Source organism: Monodon monoceros, unplaced genomic scaffold (genome assembly GCF_005190385.1).
Source record: "Monodon monoceros isolate NGI ecotype Baffin Bay Population unplaced genomic scaffold, NGI_Narwhal_1 Super_Scaffold_9, whole genome shotgun sequence".
Classification (NCBI taxonomy): Eukaryota; Metazoa; Chordata; class Mammalia; order Artiodactyla; family Monodontidae; genus Monodon; species Monodon monoceros.
Window position 1 is genome coordinate 40,123,600 of NW_021703786.1, and position 16,999 is coordinate 40,140,598.

General features: G+C 59.6%; 2 protein-coding genes, 1 long non-coding RNA gene and 3 other non-coding genes across 11 annotated transcripts in view; 5 read left to right on the forward strand and 1 right to left on the reverse strand.

Annotated features, from left to right (window-relative positions):
- TRPV2 (transient receptor potential cation channel subfamily V member 2) overlaps window positions 1–2,859 on the forward strand; it is a 16,921-nt gene extending 14,062 nt beyond the window's left edge. For 2 of the 5 annotated variants that reach the window (XM_029211936.1, XM_029211940.1), the window contains one exon: window positions 1,405–2,854. In XM_029211936.1, the coding sequence (XP_029067769.1) occupies window positions 1,405–1,499 (95 nt within the window). In that variant the 3' untranslated portion in view covers window positions 1,500–2,854. Of the gene's footprint in view, window positions 1–1,404 lie in introns of all 5 variants that reach the window. The other 3 variants (XM_029211938.1, XM_029211939.1, XM_029211937.1) reach the window with 3 other exon arrangements.
- A 265-nt stretch (window positions 2,860–3,124) lies between these two features.
- On the forward strand, window positions 3,125–5,584 carry LOC114889086. Of its 2 annotated transcripts, XR_003791956.1 has the most exons (4): window positions 3,125–3,837; window positions 4,058–4,121; window positions 4,534–5,086; window positions 5,320–5,584. It is a non-coding gene; the product is annotated as an uncharacterized LOC114889086 (long non-coding RNA). The 2 variants fall into 2 exon arrangements; XR_003791957.1 differs by lacking the exon at window positions 4,058–4,121 and having other exon boundaries at window positions 3,128–3,837.
- On the forward strand, window positions 3,911–3,977 carry LOC114889893. The gene has a single exon (XR_003792184.1). It is a non-coding gene; the product is annotated as a small nucleolar RNA SNORD49 (small nucleolar RNA).
- LOC114889892 lies at window positions 4,383–4,453 on the forward strand. The gene has a single exon (XR_003792183.1). It is a non-coding gene; the product is annotated as a small nucleolar RNA SNORD49 (small nucleolar RNA).
- Window positions 5,175–5,247, forward strand: LOC114889832. The gene has a single exon (XR_003792134.1). It is a non-coding gene; the product is annotated as a small nucleolar RNA SNORD65 (small nucleolar RNA).
- A 1,460-nt stretch (window positions 5,585–7,044) lies between the features above and the next one.
- The window catches only part of LRRC75A (leucine rich repeat containing 75A), a 34,215-nt gene continuing 24,260 nt past the window's right edge, over window positions 7,045–16,999 (reverse strand). Inside the window, exons 3-4 of the mRNA XM_029211941.1 lie at window positions 9,663–9,778; window positions 7,045–7,734 (exon numbers count right to left, since the gene is read on the reverse strand). Coding sequence (XP_029067774.1) covers window positions 7,215–7,734; window positions 9,663–9,778 — 636 coding nt within the window. The 3' untranslated portion in view covers window positions 7,045–7,214. The remainder of the gene's footprint in view (window positions 7,735–9,662; window positions 9,779–16,999) is intronic.

The following is a 16,999-nucleotide window of genomic DNA, read 5'->3' on the forward strand; positions in this document are numbered from 1 at the left end:
CCCCCCCCCCCCCCCCCCCCCCCCCCCCCCCCCCGTCGCCTGGGAAACCGGCTCTTGGGCATCCTCCCCTCCCTCCTCCGCCGGGCCTGGGCAGAGCGGCCAGCAGGGGGACAAGTTAGGGAGGCCCCCCAGCCCCGTGGCTCCGCCCCGACAGGCCAGCCTCGCTGCCGCCACACCGCTGAGAGGCCACTTCATCCGCCTTTGTCCTCGTCAGGCCCGCGTCCCCTCCATTCTAGGGTGGCGCTGCCCCCCCCCCCCCGACTCCTTCGTCCCCCTCCACGGCCGGCAGGCGCCCACCTCAAGGCTTCGTCCCCCCTCCTCTCCTTTCTCGTGCTCTTTCCCACCCCTCCACTTGCCGTGGCCACCCGAGACCCTGTACGTGGAGTCTCCTCCGGTCGCCCGGGCTCCTGGGTCCCTGACCGCGGCCCTCGCGAAGCGACAGCTTTCCTGCGCACCTGTCTCTGTGTCGCCCTTCCTCCGAGTCCTGCCGTCCCATCCCTGCAAGACTCGGAAAGCCCCCTTGTCCCTCATCTTGCCCCAAGCCGCCCCGACTCCCTGCCCCCCCCCCCCCCCCCCCCCCGCCCCCAGCTGCACCCCCCCAACAGGAACAGCCTTGGGCTGCCCTGCCGGGGCCTTGTAGTCGGCCCCACCCTCCTGGCCCAGGCGGGGGGCCTTGCGGGTCTCTCCCCCTCCCTCTGGTGCTGAGTGTCCTGGGGCCTCCGGTGGCTGCGGTCCCGCCGCCGGCCCCTCTGCCCTGCGCCTCACCTCTCCCACGTCTGCACCACGCGGGGGCTGCTCAGCTGGCACCCGGACCCCAGACGAGGCTTTAGGTCCAGGCTCGTCCTACTCCAATCCCTCGTACGTAGACGAAAACTACACACAGCCGCACCACACACCGCCTCCCACTCCCTGGCAGGCCGCACCCCTCCCCCCGGGGTCAAGGCCCAGAGCCGTTGTCCAGCCCCCTCCCCGCACCTCCCTCCGTGTGCCGGCCGGTCCCTCCACAGTGCTCACGTCCCTTCCTTTCCTGGGCTCTTGTCTCTGTAAGTGCCCTTCCATCCTCCGGGCGTCCCTTCTCCACCTTCCCCACCGGTGGCGGTGGGGGGGGGTCTCCTCTCTCCTCCTGACGCTCCCCTCCCTCTGGCTCCTCAGCACAGCATCGGCTGTTCTGGTTTCTAACACAAAGGCCTGTAACCTGCAGGGACTTTCAGCTCCTGGGAGGAGGTCCCTGACTGGCACCTGGCAGGGGTTCAAGAGATGATTGCAGAAGCAGGGAGGCAGGAGAGGGACTGCTGGGGACCCCGAGGCTGCTGTCCCCTGGCATGATGTGGTTTCATGGCTGTGGCTCCCTCCTGTTGCCCTGGTGCCTGCGTCCTGGGGACACTCCCTTCATCCCATTCACAGGCGCCCTGAAGAACCCAGCCCTGGCCTCCCAATCCAGCCAGGACAGTGCCGTGGAGGAAGACCATGTGCCCCTCCAGCTCCTTGAGTCCCACTGATGCAGCAGGGGGCCGGGAGGACAGAGCACGGAATGTTTCCAGCCCCACCTACTGGCTCTGGGACCTCAAGGGACTTTGGTGGCAAAAATAAATAAGTAATTTCTTGTGGCTAACTCTCCTGGAAACATTAGTTGAGTAAAGGTACTGGGCCCCAGGACTTCCCTGGTGGCGCAGTGGTTAATAATCCGCCTGCCAAGGCAGGGGACACGGGTTCGAGCCCTGGGACCCCACATGCCGCGGAGCAACTAAGACCGTGTGCCACAACAGTCTCTAGAGCCCACGTGCCGCAACTATTGAAGCCCGCGTGCCTAGAGCCCGTGCTCTGCAACAAGAGAAGCTCACCGCAGTGAGAAGTCCACGCACCGCAACGAAGAGTAGCCCCCGCTCAATGCAACTAGAGAAAAGCCCGCGCACTGTAACAAAGACCAACGCAGCCAAAAATAAAATTAAAAAGAATAAAAAAAAAAAAAGGTACTGGGCCCCTGAGCTGGTCGGCGTCTGCATGTCTCTGTGAGCTCACGTCTGTGTCTGGGCCCGGGCTGCTCCCGCCCTCTCCTGGGCAGAGGGACCCTCACCTACCGCCCCCCAGCTGCCCTCTTCGGGGTGCAGGCAGCTAGCCGAGGCGCTGTGCCTGCTGTCACCGCAGACGCGAGGTGGTGGACACCAGCAAGCACAGCCGCCTGTCCTTCCTCTCCCACAGCCTCCAGACGCCCCTTAAAGCCACCCCAGGACGTCTCTCAAAGCCTTTGCGCTCCTGGGCTTACTTAGTTCAGGCCGTGGATTATTGCCTCCTCTCCCCGCTGGCTTCCTGCGCAGTTCCCACCCTTCCAAGCCAGAGGGACCTTCCTGAAACACAAGGGCAACAAGTTACCCCCGTCTCTGAAGGCTTGAGAGACTCCCGGCGCCCACGGGGGCCCTAGCTGGCACCAGCTAGGTTTTGCAGATGCCTCCAGCTCTCCTTGGCACCTGCAGTATAGCCTTCGCGCAGGATGGTGGACCTCGTGTGTGTCTGACTCCTAGGCTTGGCTCTCCCTAGAAGCCTCCCCTCCCTCCATTAAAATGCTACGCTTATTTGTAAAACCAGCTCAAAAACCCATGTCTCACTACCGCTTTTCCAGTTTTCACCCTTAGGGTAATGTGTGTTCGTAAGACGCGCGTGCACGGGTTGAATGTTTTTTAAGTGGCAAGAGCCGAGCCTGTTCCCACGCTGGGACGGAGGGAGGTTTCGCCGCTGGTGAGACGGGGCACAGCTGGAGGAGTCCCGAGGGAGAGGGGACGGAGGAAGGAGACTGAGGAGAGGGGTCGGAGCGTAGGGGGCTGTAGAGGTTCGTGCAGGGAGAGCAGACGGCACCGCCCCCCAGGGCCAGAAGCAGCTACGGTGTTGCACACTTGCTGCGCGCCCAGGCTCTGCAGGGTTTCAAGGGCGTGATCGCACGTGATGCGCAGAACCGCCGTCTGTGGCCTCCGTCGCTCCACCATCCAGAGGAGCAACCGGAAGCTCACGACGGCGTACTCTTCGCTCGGGACGACCCGGCGGAGGGGCGGAGGGGCGGCGGGAAAGTCTCCAAACGGCTGGCGCGCACTGGGTCTGCGCACGCGCGCTGGGGCTCGCTGCGCCCCTGTGACCCAGAATTCCACGGCCTCGGAAGAGACCATGGGCTCTGCAGAAGGGGGGAGTCCGAGGGCGGCGCCTGCACCATTAAACAGGCTGGAAGTTCCGTTGAGTCTTTTGCCATAATCCCCCTCCCTTCTGTGAAGGGTGGAATGTTCCGACTGCTTAAGAGGCTGGGACGGTTGTTGTGGGGCCTTTCCACCGTAGGTGTCGGGCGGTTGGTGGTGAGTTGGTCTGGGCCAGTCCGCGGGCAGCAAGGGCGAGGGAGTCAGCTTTTCTTTTTCTTTTTTCTTCTTTTTTTTTTTTTTTTCGGTACGCGGGCCTCTCACCGCTGTGGTCTCTCCCGTTGCGGAGCACAGGCTTCGGACGCACAGGCTCAGCGGCCATGGCTCACGGGCCCAGCCGCTCCGCGGCATGTGGGATCCTCCCGGGCCGGGGCACGAACCCGTGTCCCCTGCATCGGCAGGCGGACTCTCAACCACTGCGCCACCAGGGAAGCCCCAGAGCTTTTCTAATTTTTCGAACGATGTCCTCGGGGAGCCTAACTGGAGGGCGGCTGGCGGCTGCGTCCACGCGGGCCTCAGGGCGGGCGCTGTGGCCTTGTGTCCGAGTTTGGGGGCCGAGGCCCGAGGACCGCGTGTGTCTTCGTCCGGCCGGGCAGCCGCCGTCTCGGGACCGCTGACCCCGGGCTCGCCGCTGGGAGTGAGCACCCCCCGAGAGAACTAGGTAAGCGGGGCTGCCTGCACCCTAGGGCGCGGAACGACGTTCGTAGTGGGGCCGCAAGGGAGGCTTGCTCGGCTATCCTGATGATTCCGTAGCAAGTACCGTCAGACGCGAGGACTGACGATTTCTACGCCCATCCGACCGCAGTCGCTGACACCTGATGCTTTACGTTACTGTAGCTGCCCGAGTCTGCCCTAAATGCACGCCCTAATGTTTGTTTCAGAGGGTAGACACTCGCTTTTGGAGACGGGAGCAGCATCCCTACCCGAGGTTAAGAGCCAGTCTGGGTAAGGATTAATACGTATTGTAACTCAGCCGTGTCGGTCTTGCAACCTTAAATGCACTGATAACTGTCTGGTGTCTTATCCCTGTTGTCGCTTTCATGCATTTGACGTAATTATGTGCTGCCTCGTTGCATAACTGCAACGGTTAGGAGGTTGCGGCCCCTAGTTATGTCTAAACCGCATCCGTATTCAGAAACGGCTGCCTTAAGGCGGTTTTGGCCGAAGCCCAGGTCTCTGGGGCGGTACTGTGGTGAGGTGCTTGGCTGCTCTGATGAAATCACTAATAGGAAGTGCCGTCAGAAGCGATAACTGACGAAACCAGTTCCTGGCTGACTGCAGTCACGCGTCCTCACCAGTAGCTGGTGCTCAGGAGTAAGCTGGTCTGGACTGTGACCCATAATCTGTCTTCACCCAGGTTGCAAGTGAGTGAAGGGTGGCCAGCGCGTGATCACCGTATGGGAGCCCGAGCATTGGCCTGCTCCGAGGTAAGCTAGCTTTGGGCTCTGGAGAAGTTCGTGGTTGAGGAGGCCTAGCTGTTGATTCATGTGAAGTTGCTACTGGACCAGATATTGGCAGTGTCGTCCGGCTGACTTGATACTTCGTGTCGGTGCAGCCCTTGAGCATGATTGAGAAAACATCTGAGAATGATTTTGGTTCGTGATGTCTGGACCAGACTGCAGAGTGAGCCCAGGAGTTCCTTTTGATGTCATGGCTGTATAGTCCTGAGCAAACTGCTTATCTGCTCTGAGATGCTCTGAAAATGGACAGCCTTAGGTCGTGTTGCAGTAACGTGACTGAACTAACGGAGGTTAAGACAATGGGAACTGCCTCCAGTTGCTTTTGGGATCTGCTCTCTGTCCATGGGTGCCTCATTCATCCCGCCAGGTTTTGAGCACTGAAGAGTGGGGTCGGCGCAGCAGAGCTCTAAAGCGGGCGGCAGTGGCAGCAGTACCCCAGCCCAAGAAGAGGTAAGATCTGGTCTACACAATGACCACCCCCACGGTAGAATGGATAAGCAGCTCGTTTTGTTGAAATGGATTTGCAGAAAAGGATATCAAATGATGAGATCCCCTAAAAAAGCTGGAATTACCGGCAGATTGTGTGGTGGTGAACCTACGGTTTTCTGAAGATATCTTTTAGGCTGTGAATGACTGTTCTTGGAGTATAAAGTAAGATTAACTGATACTTAATTTCCTCGCAGGCTGTGCTGCGGCAGGGGCAGAATTTGAAGTCCAAAGGACCAGGGGCGGCCATCAGCTTGGGCCCTGAAAACCTGGGCCTCCCACATTTGGTGTAGAAACACCTTGTGCTCAGTATCAGAGGGACATTCTTACCATTGAGAGCCAAGAAATGGATTTTCTGGGACCCCATCGACTGGCACTTCTGGTGTCACTAAATTCTTGAGTTTTCTTGTATCCCTTAACCAAAAGGAGCTTTTGTACTTTTAAATATTGTATAAGTGTGTTCTTGGGTGAGAGCCTGAGGTTTTTGAACTGGAAACTTCCTGAAATTTGTATCTCCATGCAGTTAATCATAAACAATGTAATAAAAGTATGGCCTTTGCTATTGGTTCTTACAAATGTGTATTTGAAGAAAAAGTCCAGTTTGATCACTGCCGACAAATATTTTAGCGGTCCAGGTATTAGTACTTGTCACCTTCCCTTAAGGTAGGTCTAAGCTGTTCTCCCCTCTTGAGACTTGGGGCAAAAATCCCAAAGCATTTTAAGGCATCTGTAACACGTGAGTCCAGTCCCTGCCCCTCTGGGCTCTGTCTGCCCTTTTGCACAGCCTCCCTGTAGCTCCTGAAGCCCTACCCCACACCTGCCCAGACAGCAGCAGGCAAGGTCCCACTGTCTGGCTCTTCACCCACCCCCATCTTGCCACCTTCCGGTGTGAAGGTCTTGGCTACCCCACCTGGCTTGAGGCTGGAGGCATGTCAGGCTGTGCTTCCCTAGCCCTCTGCTGTTTGCCTGAGGGGCTCTTGTCTGGTTCACCAACACTGGGCACCCAGAATGATTTTCTCTAGCTCAAGAATGATTGGTTCCCAATCTCCCTGGACTTGCTAATTGTGCCTGAAAGGGATGACTTTTTAACCCGTAGGCCTTGGGTAAGGGGAAGGTAGGGTGAAAACCTTGGCTTTCTCCCCTTGGGAACCTCCGGTTTATTTTTTTCCCCTTCTCCCAGTTGTCTTGCTTGGAGGCACCTCACCTTTGTGGTCCTGGGTTTTCAGGAATGTGCTCAAAGTAGCAAGGATTACTTTGGGGACTCCATGGGGAGGGATTTTATGGGAAAAGGGTCCTTTTGAAAGGAAGCAAGGCTCACTCTGGCCTGTACTGTAGGAACACCGACGCATGTGGAGTTCCACTAGGTGGAGATGCTGTACGGTTTCTGAGTGGCATGCACTGTCTGCCCCAGACTTCTAGGATGTCCTAAATATTGAAGGGTATGTGGGGTGGCTGGTCCCGTGGCTAGGCCTCTGGGGTCACAGGCTGAAGGGTGAGCCTTGTAAATAGAAGCTGAGACCGGGAAGTTGGTCCCAACGAGCCTGGGCGCCACAAGGAGGAGGCAGACACCCCTCAGTCCAGATGGCGATGAGGCTCCTGGGGTCTCCAGCAGCCAGTCCCCTACCCCAACCGTCAGCCAGGAGCTAGAGATTCCGACCTGCCTTGATCAGGGGCACATCCAGCATCTGGATATCTGTAATTCAGGACTGGAAAATCCCGGGTTAGATGCAGAGCCCCCACTACACTTCCTTTTCTGGGGGGGAAAGCTCTGACCGCTCACATTAACTCAAGCCGCCAGCATCCCCAGCCCCTACACGGCACCCACGAGTTGGGAAGCTGAGGGGTGGTTCCTCTCGAGCCAGGGAGGACTGCTCAGGAGCCAAAACGCAGATGTGGATTGACGAGGGGGTGCTGGAGAGGACCAGAAAGGAATTACAGTCCTTTCCTAGATGCTACCATCTGGCTTCCTGGGTCGGGGGGAGGTGCTGCCAGGCCCATTCTGGATGGTGGCCCGCTACCCCGCTGGGAACGCCTGCCCTGCCTCAGCCATCCTACCCCAGCAGGACTCCCTGGAGAGGCCCCCACCTCCCTGTCACGTCTGAGATGCACCTGTAGTCTCCCTGGCCTCCTGGTCCCCTCCAGGGTCCTCCTGGCCCACAGTCTCGTCCCGGGCCTCGTCCCCACTGCCCGGGCCCTCGCCCAGCTCCAGGATGGTGGGCAGGTGACCCTGCTTGGGGGAGCGCTTGCGCAGGCTGAGCAGGAAGGGCTGGGGCAGTGAGAAGATGTCCACGTTGTTGCCCAGGTCGATCCACGTGACGCTGGGGAACTTACTGGGGTCCTTCAGGGCGTCAGTGAGGTCGCGCAGCAGGGCCCGCGTCAGCCGGTTGCCGTTGAGGGCCAGCGTGGTCAGCCGGGGCAGCGTGCTGAGTGCCGGCAGTAGCTGCAGGACCATGTCGTCCGTGAGGCCCGTGAAGCCCAGCTCCACGCTATCCACCTGCTCCCCGCAGCGCTGCAGGTAGCCGGTCACCCGCTCCAGGTCACGGGGGGTCAGCGGGATGCCAGACAGGTCCACTGTGTTGTCCAGAGGGCTCCCGGCCAGGACTGCCTTGAGGCTGAAGGGGAGACGAGACAGCAGGGTTCAAGCGGGTGGGGCAGGCTTTTCTCCGGAGGCAGCCTCCGCTCAGCCCTCTGCCCGCGGGGCAGAGACCAGGGGCCCCGGTCCCCTTGCACTGCCCACATCTCAGCCTGGTTGCCCAGCGGGCAGAGCCTGGAGATCACAGGGCAAGGCCCAAGTGTTTCTGCAGTGACTAAGGGGACATTCTGGGGCCAACGCAGGGGTCTGCACTGGACTCCTTCCTTCCTGCCTTTTTTTTTTTTTTTTAATTAATTTATTTTTTATTTTGGCTGCACTGGGTCTTAGTTGCGGCACGCAGGATCTTTAGTTGCGGCAGGCGGGCTTCGTCCCTCATGCGACCTTTAGTTAGTTCCTTAACCTCTGCGCCTCTGTTATTTGCCTGAGAAATGAAGCCAACTGGGTACGACAGGGTTGTCATGTGAAATAATAAACGCAGTCAGAACGGCGCCCTGTGCAGGAGGGCGGCGAACGGCCGAGCTCCCTGCTCTCCCACGAGTGCCACAGATCTCGGAAGCCCCTCCTTCAAGACCATCTTCCCCACCAGACAGAGGGTCCTTGGGGGGGCCCTCGGGACGGCAGGCGGGGGAGGGCGCAGGGGCCCCGAGCCTGGTGTGGGCTGCTGTCCACCCCCTTCCACTCCCTACCGCCCGCCACCCCTTGCTCTTCTTTCTCACCCGCTCCCTTGCTCGGGGGCCCAGATCTCCCAGCTTCCAGATACCCCAGGCGAGCCCCGAGACTCCAACCCTGGGAAGGACAGGGAGTTGGAGGGGGCGCAGCACCTGTTACCATCAGCAGCCCTGGGATCACAGCTTGGGCTTCCTTGTCGGCCTCTTAGGAGAAAAAACAGGCCAAGGGAAGAGCTCGGTAAGAGTCCCAGCGGAGGGAACGCAAGTGCAGAGGCCCTGAGGCTGGTAGAGCTCAGCGTGTCTGTGAACCAGCAGGAAGGCCAGTGTGTGGGCGGGGGCGGGCGGGGGACCATCACTTGGGCCTGAGTGGGTTTCAGTCAGCGGGACCGGGAGGCGTCCGAGCAGAGTAAGGCTTCTGAACGAAGAATGGACTGAGCGCCCTGTGTGCCGGGGAGACAGGAGGCCCCTGGGTCCCAACAGAGCGTACCCTCCTGCATCTCCCTCCTCCAGAACTAGCGCACAAACAGACAGAACTGCCCTGTCCCCGCATTTGGTCCCTGCCCTCAGCCCACCTGGCGCCCCCTTTGGTGACTTCCTCCACCAGGGAAGGGGGCCCAGAGCTCTTCTGCTCAGCGAGGGGGCTGGCCTTCCCCTGCCGTCTGTGGGGCCTGAAGGAGCCTGCGCGCCAGCAGGGCCCTGCCAGAGCCTCGGAACCCCGGCGCTCCACTCCGTGATTTGCAAGTGGTTCCCCTCTGCTTCTTTCTGCGGTGCTGTTCTGGCCCCCAGGTCCTGTGTCCCAGTGTCCCCTCTGCCCCCAGGGTGCAGGGGGCCACACGAGCCCTGAGGGTCCTCACTGCTGTACGCCAGGGACAAGGCTGGGGTCTGGGTCCCCCTGGGAGACATCAGGAGGGCTGGGGGGAGGGAGGGGGTGGGGCGAGTGCCCCCATTCAGCGCACCAGGATCAGAAACCCCTCTTGTCCCCCTCCCCCAGCATCAGAACGGGCGCGCACCCCCAGATCCCACCACACAGAGCGGGGCCCAGCCGCCAGCATCTCCCAGGGCTCCTGCCCACCTGGAATGCCCATCCTGCCTGCCACTTTCCCCCGGCCCCCAGCCCTTCACTTCACCTTCTCCAAGCAGCTCTTGCCCTCCCCCCACGGCCCTGGGACGGAGTGCTGTTCCCCCAACGCCCGGCCCAGCACAGCTGGCTTTGAGCTGCCCTTGTAGGAGGCGGCTGGGCAGTGGCGGAGGAGACCCGCCTCGGGTGACCGCGACTCACCAGGCCTGTGGCTTCCTCTTCACCAGCCCGCGATGGCGCCTCCACTGGGAATGGGGGCTGAGGTGGTAGGTCAGCTGCCGGCACAGCTTCTCCATGGCGCCCAGCGCGTCGCCCTCCTGCAGAGGAAGCCACAGGTCCCTGAGTCGATGGAGCAGGCAGGGAGCCCAGGCCCCCACCTCCAGCTTCCTGCCTCTGCGGGACCAGCATGGACCCCAGGCTGAGCTGGGGAGGCCTGCTGTGCGGGCCCAAGGTGGCCGCCCTGAGCAGGGAGCAGGGGTTGCAAACTCGTCTGCATGATGGTTTTAGTTTTGTGAATTCGTTGCTATCATTGAAAAACCTGAGATTTCTAGAGACGTCTGGATTCCAGGTGATATGACAGTTGACCCCTTAGCCAGGGTCGCCACGGTCCCTGCCGCTCCCCGATGCCCAGGGCCTCCTTATCATGCTCACTCGCTCGCCTGACAGATACCCGCTGGGTACCTCCTAGGTGCCGGGCATTTGCTCTAGAAGCTGGGGATTCAACCACAAGCAAACGTCCTTGCTCGCGTATTCCACACAGCAAAGGGGACGGTGAAATACTTTACCATGTCTCTTCTGCCCACGTCAACGGTGGGAAAATAAAAGAATGAGGCGCCAAGTGGTTCCGGCCCAGTTCATTCATCTTCGTTACCTGTCTGGCCCATCAGCATTTGACCTTGAGACCCTGGGTGTTATGGCCTGAATTGTGTCCCTCCGCCAAGTTCTTAAATTGAAGTCCTAATCCCCAATACCTCAGAATGTGGCCGTATTTGGAAATTGGGCCTATAAAGAGTAATTAAGGTAAAATGAGATCACTGCGGTGGGCCCTAATCCTATACGACTGGTGTCCTCATGAGACGAGATCAGGACACAGACATGTACAGAGGGGAGACCATATGAGCACACAGGGAGAAGACGGCCGTCTACACGCCAAGGAGAGACGCCTTGGAAGAAACCAACCCTGCTGACGCCTTGATCTCGGACTTCCAGCCTCCAGAACTGTGAGGAAACACATTTCTGTTGTTTAAGTGGTATTTTTGTCACGGCAGCCCCAGCAAACAAATACGCTGGGTTAAAGGATGCAGCAGAGAGATTTCAGAGGTTCCAACTCTGTCTCAAGGGGAGTCGATTCAACGAAGAGTCCCCGAGGCCTGGGAGACTGAGTGGCCCAGAGCGTGTGTCCCACCAGATGGTCCAGTGCCAAGGGCCAAGGCCAGGAAGTACCAGGCACGGATGCAAACCCACTTGCAGACAGCAACGCGATGTGGTGAGGTCAACCGTGAGCCTGGGGCCAGTGCTCAGCAGGGCGCCTGGTACAGAGTGGCTGCTCAGTAAAGGCTGGCTTGATTATTACCGTTATCGTCATCACGCTGTTAGTGCTGTCCGCCCCCCCACCATCTGCTGTTTGGCCCTCCAAGGTTTCAGGTTACCTGTGGTCAACCTCGGTCTGAAAATATTACGCGGAAACTTCCAGAAATAAACTCAGAAGTTTACAATTGTGCGTCATTCTGAGCAGCGTGATGAAGTTGCCTGCTGTCCCACTCCTTCCCGCCTGGGACGTATATCATCCCTTTGTACAGTGCGTTATCGCTGTGTATGTTACCTGCCCTTTAGTACAGGAAAAACAGTGTTTTTAGGGTTTGGTGCTCTCTGCGGTTTCAGGCATCCCATGAAGGTCTTGGAACGTATCCCAGGGGTCACGGTGCTGGCCGGGGTGAAGGCCAACTTTGGAGGCCAAAGGGAGAAGGGGAGGGGCTGGCACATCTCGAGCTGAGGGTCTGCACCCAGGACCCGTGCATGCTGGAATCACCCAGAGCTTTAGACAACACTGCTGCCTGGGCCACCCCGCAGCGATGGGTGGGCAGCTCGGGCACGGGGACTTTTAAAAGCTCCCCTGGTGATTCCCCTGTGCTGCCAGGTGGACACACTTGAAAGACAAGAAGGACCAGCGGGTGGGGTGTGGTGGTCTGCCCGGCATCACCCCTGCGACCACCCGGGACAGAACGTGGTCAGTCTCCCACAGCACCCGTTCCAAAGCCGAAGAATGAGCTCCTGGCCCTAAACCGAACCTCCCGCAGGGCTTCCAAAATCGGGGGCCACGTACTCTCCCTCCGCCCTCCAGGCCCGGAAGGAAGAAACAGGAAAAGAGGCGGCAAAGCAGCCGCCGCAGTGCGCCGACACTGCCACCAGGGGGCAGCCGCGCGCAGGGCGAGGCCCCCGACCTGAGCCTGTTTCCTCATCTACTAAACAGGGACAGAAGATGTGGTCACTTAACAGCGGACCTGAGACCAAACGTGAGCTAACGTCCTCGGAAGTGAGAGCCCCTCCGCTTGTCTGGACTAAAGAAACACAGCTAACGTTTACCGAGTTATATTACCTACTATACGCTGGGCACTAACTCACTCACAGCCATCCCATGAAACAGGGGCCCCTACGATCCCGCTTGACAAATGCGGGAACCGAGGCACCAAGAAGTGGAGGGGGTGGCAGGCCACTCGCCGTGTAGGATGGCATCAGGATCCAAACCCCGCAGCCGCTCTGAGGCTGGGCTCTGCTCTGCCCTTGAGGGATGAATCTTTTGCGAAGGTTGGTTCAAGTAGCTTCTATCGTTTGCAAACCGGAAAAGCCTCAAGCAAGCCCACCTACGTTTTCCCAACCCCATCACTTTCGGAAGCCCCCTCCAGGCCTCCTCCTGCAGGAAGAGGACTAAGCAGGAGTCGCCCAGCGTGGAGGACGAGGAAGGAAGGGGAGGAAGGAGGCGAAGAAGGAGGATGCTGGCCCCTCTCCTCTTATTCGGAAAGCCGCGGGGCCCAGCAGCGCTTTTGTGGGACCACACCCCACTCCCAAGCCACAGCTGACCGGTCCAGAGGCGGACCCTGGGGAAGTCCCGACTTGGGACAAGACTCCTCGGGGGCTGAGCACTGACAAGTCAACTCAGGAGCCCTGGGCAGCCATGAGGTGTGGGTACGGGGGGCGGGGAGTGAGGCTGGGTGGAGCAGAGGGAGGGGGGCAGGTGTCTGTGCTGTTTGGGGTTCTAGTGCCTCTTTCAAGCTTGGCTGCCACCGGGAAGGATAAGCCCTCTTCCTGGCTCGAGGCAGGCCGCGGAGGCTTCTGTTTCTTGCAACAGAGGAGGCTGCAAGGCAGGCTGCGGAATCTGCGGCTTTCCCTCCCACCTGTGGAGAAGGAAGGAGGGGGAGGGGCTGTGGCGCAAGCCGGGTACACTGGGCACTGGCCCAGCGCCGCTGACCGCGGGCCTCGGAGAAGACCCTGCCTGAGGGACTCACTGACCCACTGGGAGAGAGGCCCACGGCAGACCTGCAGGCCCCTCCGGGCCGGGTCACCGTGTCCCTCCGACTCCCTTGCCGTCTTCAACCCCCCACCCCAAGAAGTGTAGCAAGCACAGCCCCGACCGCTCTGCACCCAAGGCTTCCTCACTCAGTCATCAGACATGACTGCCCTGTGTACTGCACCCTAGATGCTGCTCCAGATCCGGAGACTGTGCTGGGTTGTTTGTTCACTCCCCACCCCGCTCTCTGTGCTGGGAAGGCTGAGCTCTTACAGACGGCACCACCCGGCCCTCCTGCTCCTGGCTGTCAGTGCGACTCAGCTAACGGGAGGGAGGTCAGAGGGCAGGAGAGAAAGGCCCAGGATTAACTCTTCTCACTCTCGTCCTGCTTTAGCCAGCCTCCAAGTCGGCCCGCACGGATGCTGGCCTCCTGGCAGGGTACAGCCTCCTCCCACACTGCGTTAGGGCTGATTGGGTGATCAGTACGCTACGGCAGCAGGGACAGTATGCGACGTCTGAGGCTGGCTCATAGAAGACACTGTGCTTCTCCCTTGCTCTCGGGGATCACACCCTCTGGGGCGAGCCATCTGCCCTGATGTGAGGAAGCTCAAGCAGTCCTGTGGACCGGTCACGGGGCTCGGAGCTAAGGCTTCCCACCAGCAGCCATGCTACCCTGCCAGTCCCCGTCGAGCCACCAGGACTCGCAGCCTGGGCCAATGTCCTGAGCCCCTAACTAGAACCCCCCGCCTGTGCTGCTCCTGAATTCCTGACCTGCAGAGATGGATCAATGGTGAATGTCTGTTGTTTTAAGCCACCATGCTTTGGGGTGACTTGCTATGCAGCAATAGAAAATACAATAAAATATAAAAGAAGAAAAAAAACACAAGGTGGCTCTGGGAGAGCTCCTCAACAAATCACTGAGCATACACCCTCATTTTAGTGTCTGCTGGTGGGAAGCCTGACGGTGGACATGATGGAACAGACGTGCTGGGTGGGAAGGAAGGAGTCCCTAAAACTTCCCGCGACACGATCCGCGCTGATAGGGGGATTTGTTCTGGGTGATTTAGGAGCACCCAGGCGGAAATGTCCGGGACCGGGGAGACTTTTGAGTCTAAAGCCAGGCTGCAGATACAGACTTGGGATTCATCAATACGCAGTCAGGGTCGGGATGGGGTTTTGCTTCTTCCCCCTTCTGCGGGCAGGCACAGACCCAGCCCTTTCTAGGGTCTCGGCCCACACCCTGCTGGGGTACAGGAGGGGGTTTCTGGTAGGTTGAGAAAATCGACAGGATTCATTCGAGGTGGTCATCTTAGCAGTGGGAAGGATTATGTGTCTTGTGGATGCTTCACCAGGAGTTGGACCAGAAAGGGCTACTTTCTTCGTCCCCTCTCACAGCTAAGGGAGACGCCGCCCCCCGCCTTTTGTCTACAACCTCCCGGCACACACTTGGGCTGATCTGAAATTCTCAGATGAAAGAGGTCCGAGCAGCAAGGCCTGGCTAGCCCTGAGCCAGCTCACATGGGTGTGTGTGTGTGTGTGTGTGTGTATGTGTGTGTGTGTGTGCAGAGGCCACCCCCATCATCAGCTTGGGGACCTCAGAGCCAGGATCTCCCACCCATGCCTCAACCCCAGCTGGGAGAGTCCTTCCAGAGGGCCTCTCCTGCCACGTGGCCTTGGGTACGGGGAGGGGACTGGCCAGGCCCTAGGCCTCCAGCGGGGTGGACCCCACTCTGGCTGCCTCTGGAAATCTGGGTTGGCGATCAGCCTGTTGATTTCCAAGACTCTGAGTCCACAGGGGCTGGGCCTGAGGCCGCGACATTCTTGCTTCTGTGTCCCACAACTGACCTGCTAAGTCTGAGCACCCTGCCTGGCACGTGGTCAGTGCCCACAGACTGGTTACACCTCGGCTCCTGGGCATGAGGCTCTCGGCCGTGCCGGGCACACGCCCATGCTTCCTGTAAATCATCTCACTGAGCTCTCGAAACAGCTTTATAGGGGAGGGCATGGCCATGTCCACATTCGAGTTGAGGAAAACGAAGTTCAGCTAATTAAGTGACCTAGAAGGTTACACCTGTGCGATGGACGGAATGTTTGTCCCCCCTCCGCCCCCAGTTCATATGCTGAACCCCAATCCCAACGTGATGGTGTCTGGAGGGAGGGCCTTTGAGAGGTGATTAGGATTGGATGAGGCCACGAGGGTTATCGGAAGAGACCAGAGAGCTAGCTCACCTCCCTTCTGCCACGTGAGGCCACAAGGAGAAGGTGGCTGCCTGCAAACCACAAAGAGCGTCCTCACCAGAACCTGACCAGGCCGGCACCCTGATCTCAGCCCTCCAGCCTCCAGAACTGTGAGAGATAAGTGTCTGTTGTTTATTAGCCACCCAGTCAATGGTAATTTGATGTAGGAGCCTGAGCAAAACCACCCATGAATGGCCCTCTAGCCCTCCCCAGTGGAGGGGACAGACGGCAATGCAGGACCCCTTGGCCTCAGCCCGCAGCCCCTTAGCCCTGTCCTGTTTCCTGGGGTCGACATGGGCAGTTGGCCACCTGAGACCCGCCTGCGTGGAGGGAGGGGAGCACTGGAACTGCCCCCAAACAGGACCCTCCTCCCCAGCCCAGCCCAGGTCTTGTGAGCCCCACGGAGCACTGATGGCCCAGAGATCCAGCACCTGAGCGCTGGCCTGCCCTGCCCAGCAGTGGGGCCCAAACGCTGGGGTTCTCACCTGGGCCGTAACCTTTCTCAGATCGCTTCATCGCCTGTATTTAGTCTTCCTCAACTCTAAGATGGGCATAAAAAACAGTCCTCTCCTATTGAGCTGCTCTGAGTGCCCTGTCATCTGTCATTCCTCTCACCTGTGGGCAACTAAATCCACGCTCTGGAAAGGGCAGGGGTCTGGCACCCACAAGGCCTCCTACGGCCTGGTCTCAGCTCCCCAGGAGAGCCAGGTATACCCTGAATGAGAAGCAGGCAGTCCCAGCTGCAGCCGGTCCCCTGTGGCTCCTGCACCAGCTGCTCGACCCCAGGCCTTGGGGCTCCCAGTCTGCCGACACTCATTACCTGTCACACGTCTGAGCCCAGCACCCCTGCCTCTTGCTGTCCCTCCACCAACCCACCCCACACCTGCCCCGACGGGCTCCCAGCCCTCCATGGCCAGCCCCCCACCTTGAAGTCTTGACACCAGGCAGTCCAGAGAGAAGCCAGAGAGAAGGCCCTAGACAAAGCACCAGATGGAGGTGCCACCCCAGAGCAAGGTTCCAGCCCCTGGACGCCCGGGCCAGGTGCGGCGTGGGCTTGGGAACCGCCTCTCGCCCTAATCCTAGGTCCTGCTGTGAAGTGGAGGCCGCCCCAGGCACTCCTCCATCCTGCTCTGGCTTCCTGCCCCTTCCTTCCTGCTGCAAGGAAGTGCATCTCTTGGAAGCTGCTGGAAATTGAGGGATGGGAGAGAAGAAACCAAAACAGAGAGAAAAGCCCAAGTGTGGAGCTGCCCTGCCCTGGCCCTCCTGTCCCTGCCTGGGTCCCAGCCTGGACTGTGGAGCCAGCGGGAAGAGGGGCAGATCCCCCAGACCCAGAGGGGCTGGGCAGCGCCCGCAGAGCCTGGAGAGCCTCACAGCCAGGCAGGAAGTGGACAGGAGTGAAGTGGGTGGGTGTAAAATGACACCTGGCCTCAGAGAGGAGGACAAGTGGGCGTAGTGGGGACTGCAGCAAACAGAGCGGCATGTAGGGCCACAGCTACATTTGCTTACACAGCGCCTTTGTGCAAAGAAGACAAAGCCCATCTCTAGGTGGACACAGTCTTGCACCCGTGCCCCCGGCTGGTGGGCAGAGAGAGGGCTGGACCAAGCTGTCACCTGTCTCCCTGACCCCTGCCACCTCTGTGTACACATCTTTGTGCAGGGTACAGCCTATACAACCGTACCTGTTGGCTCTGGCCCCATGTAACAGGGGTGGCTACTCAGCTCCAGGCCTGTAGAAATGAAGAGCTTCCCATTTTTCAAGGGCAGCTAATATGGGGATTGTGTGAAATACTCTGAG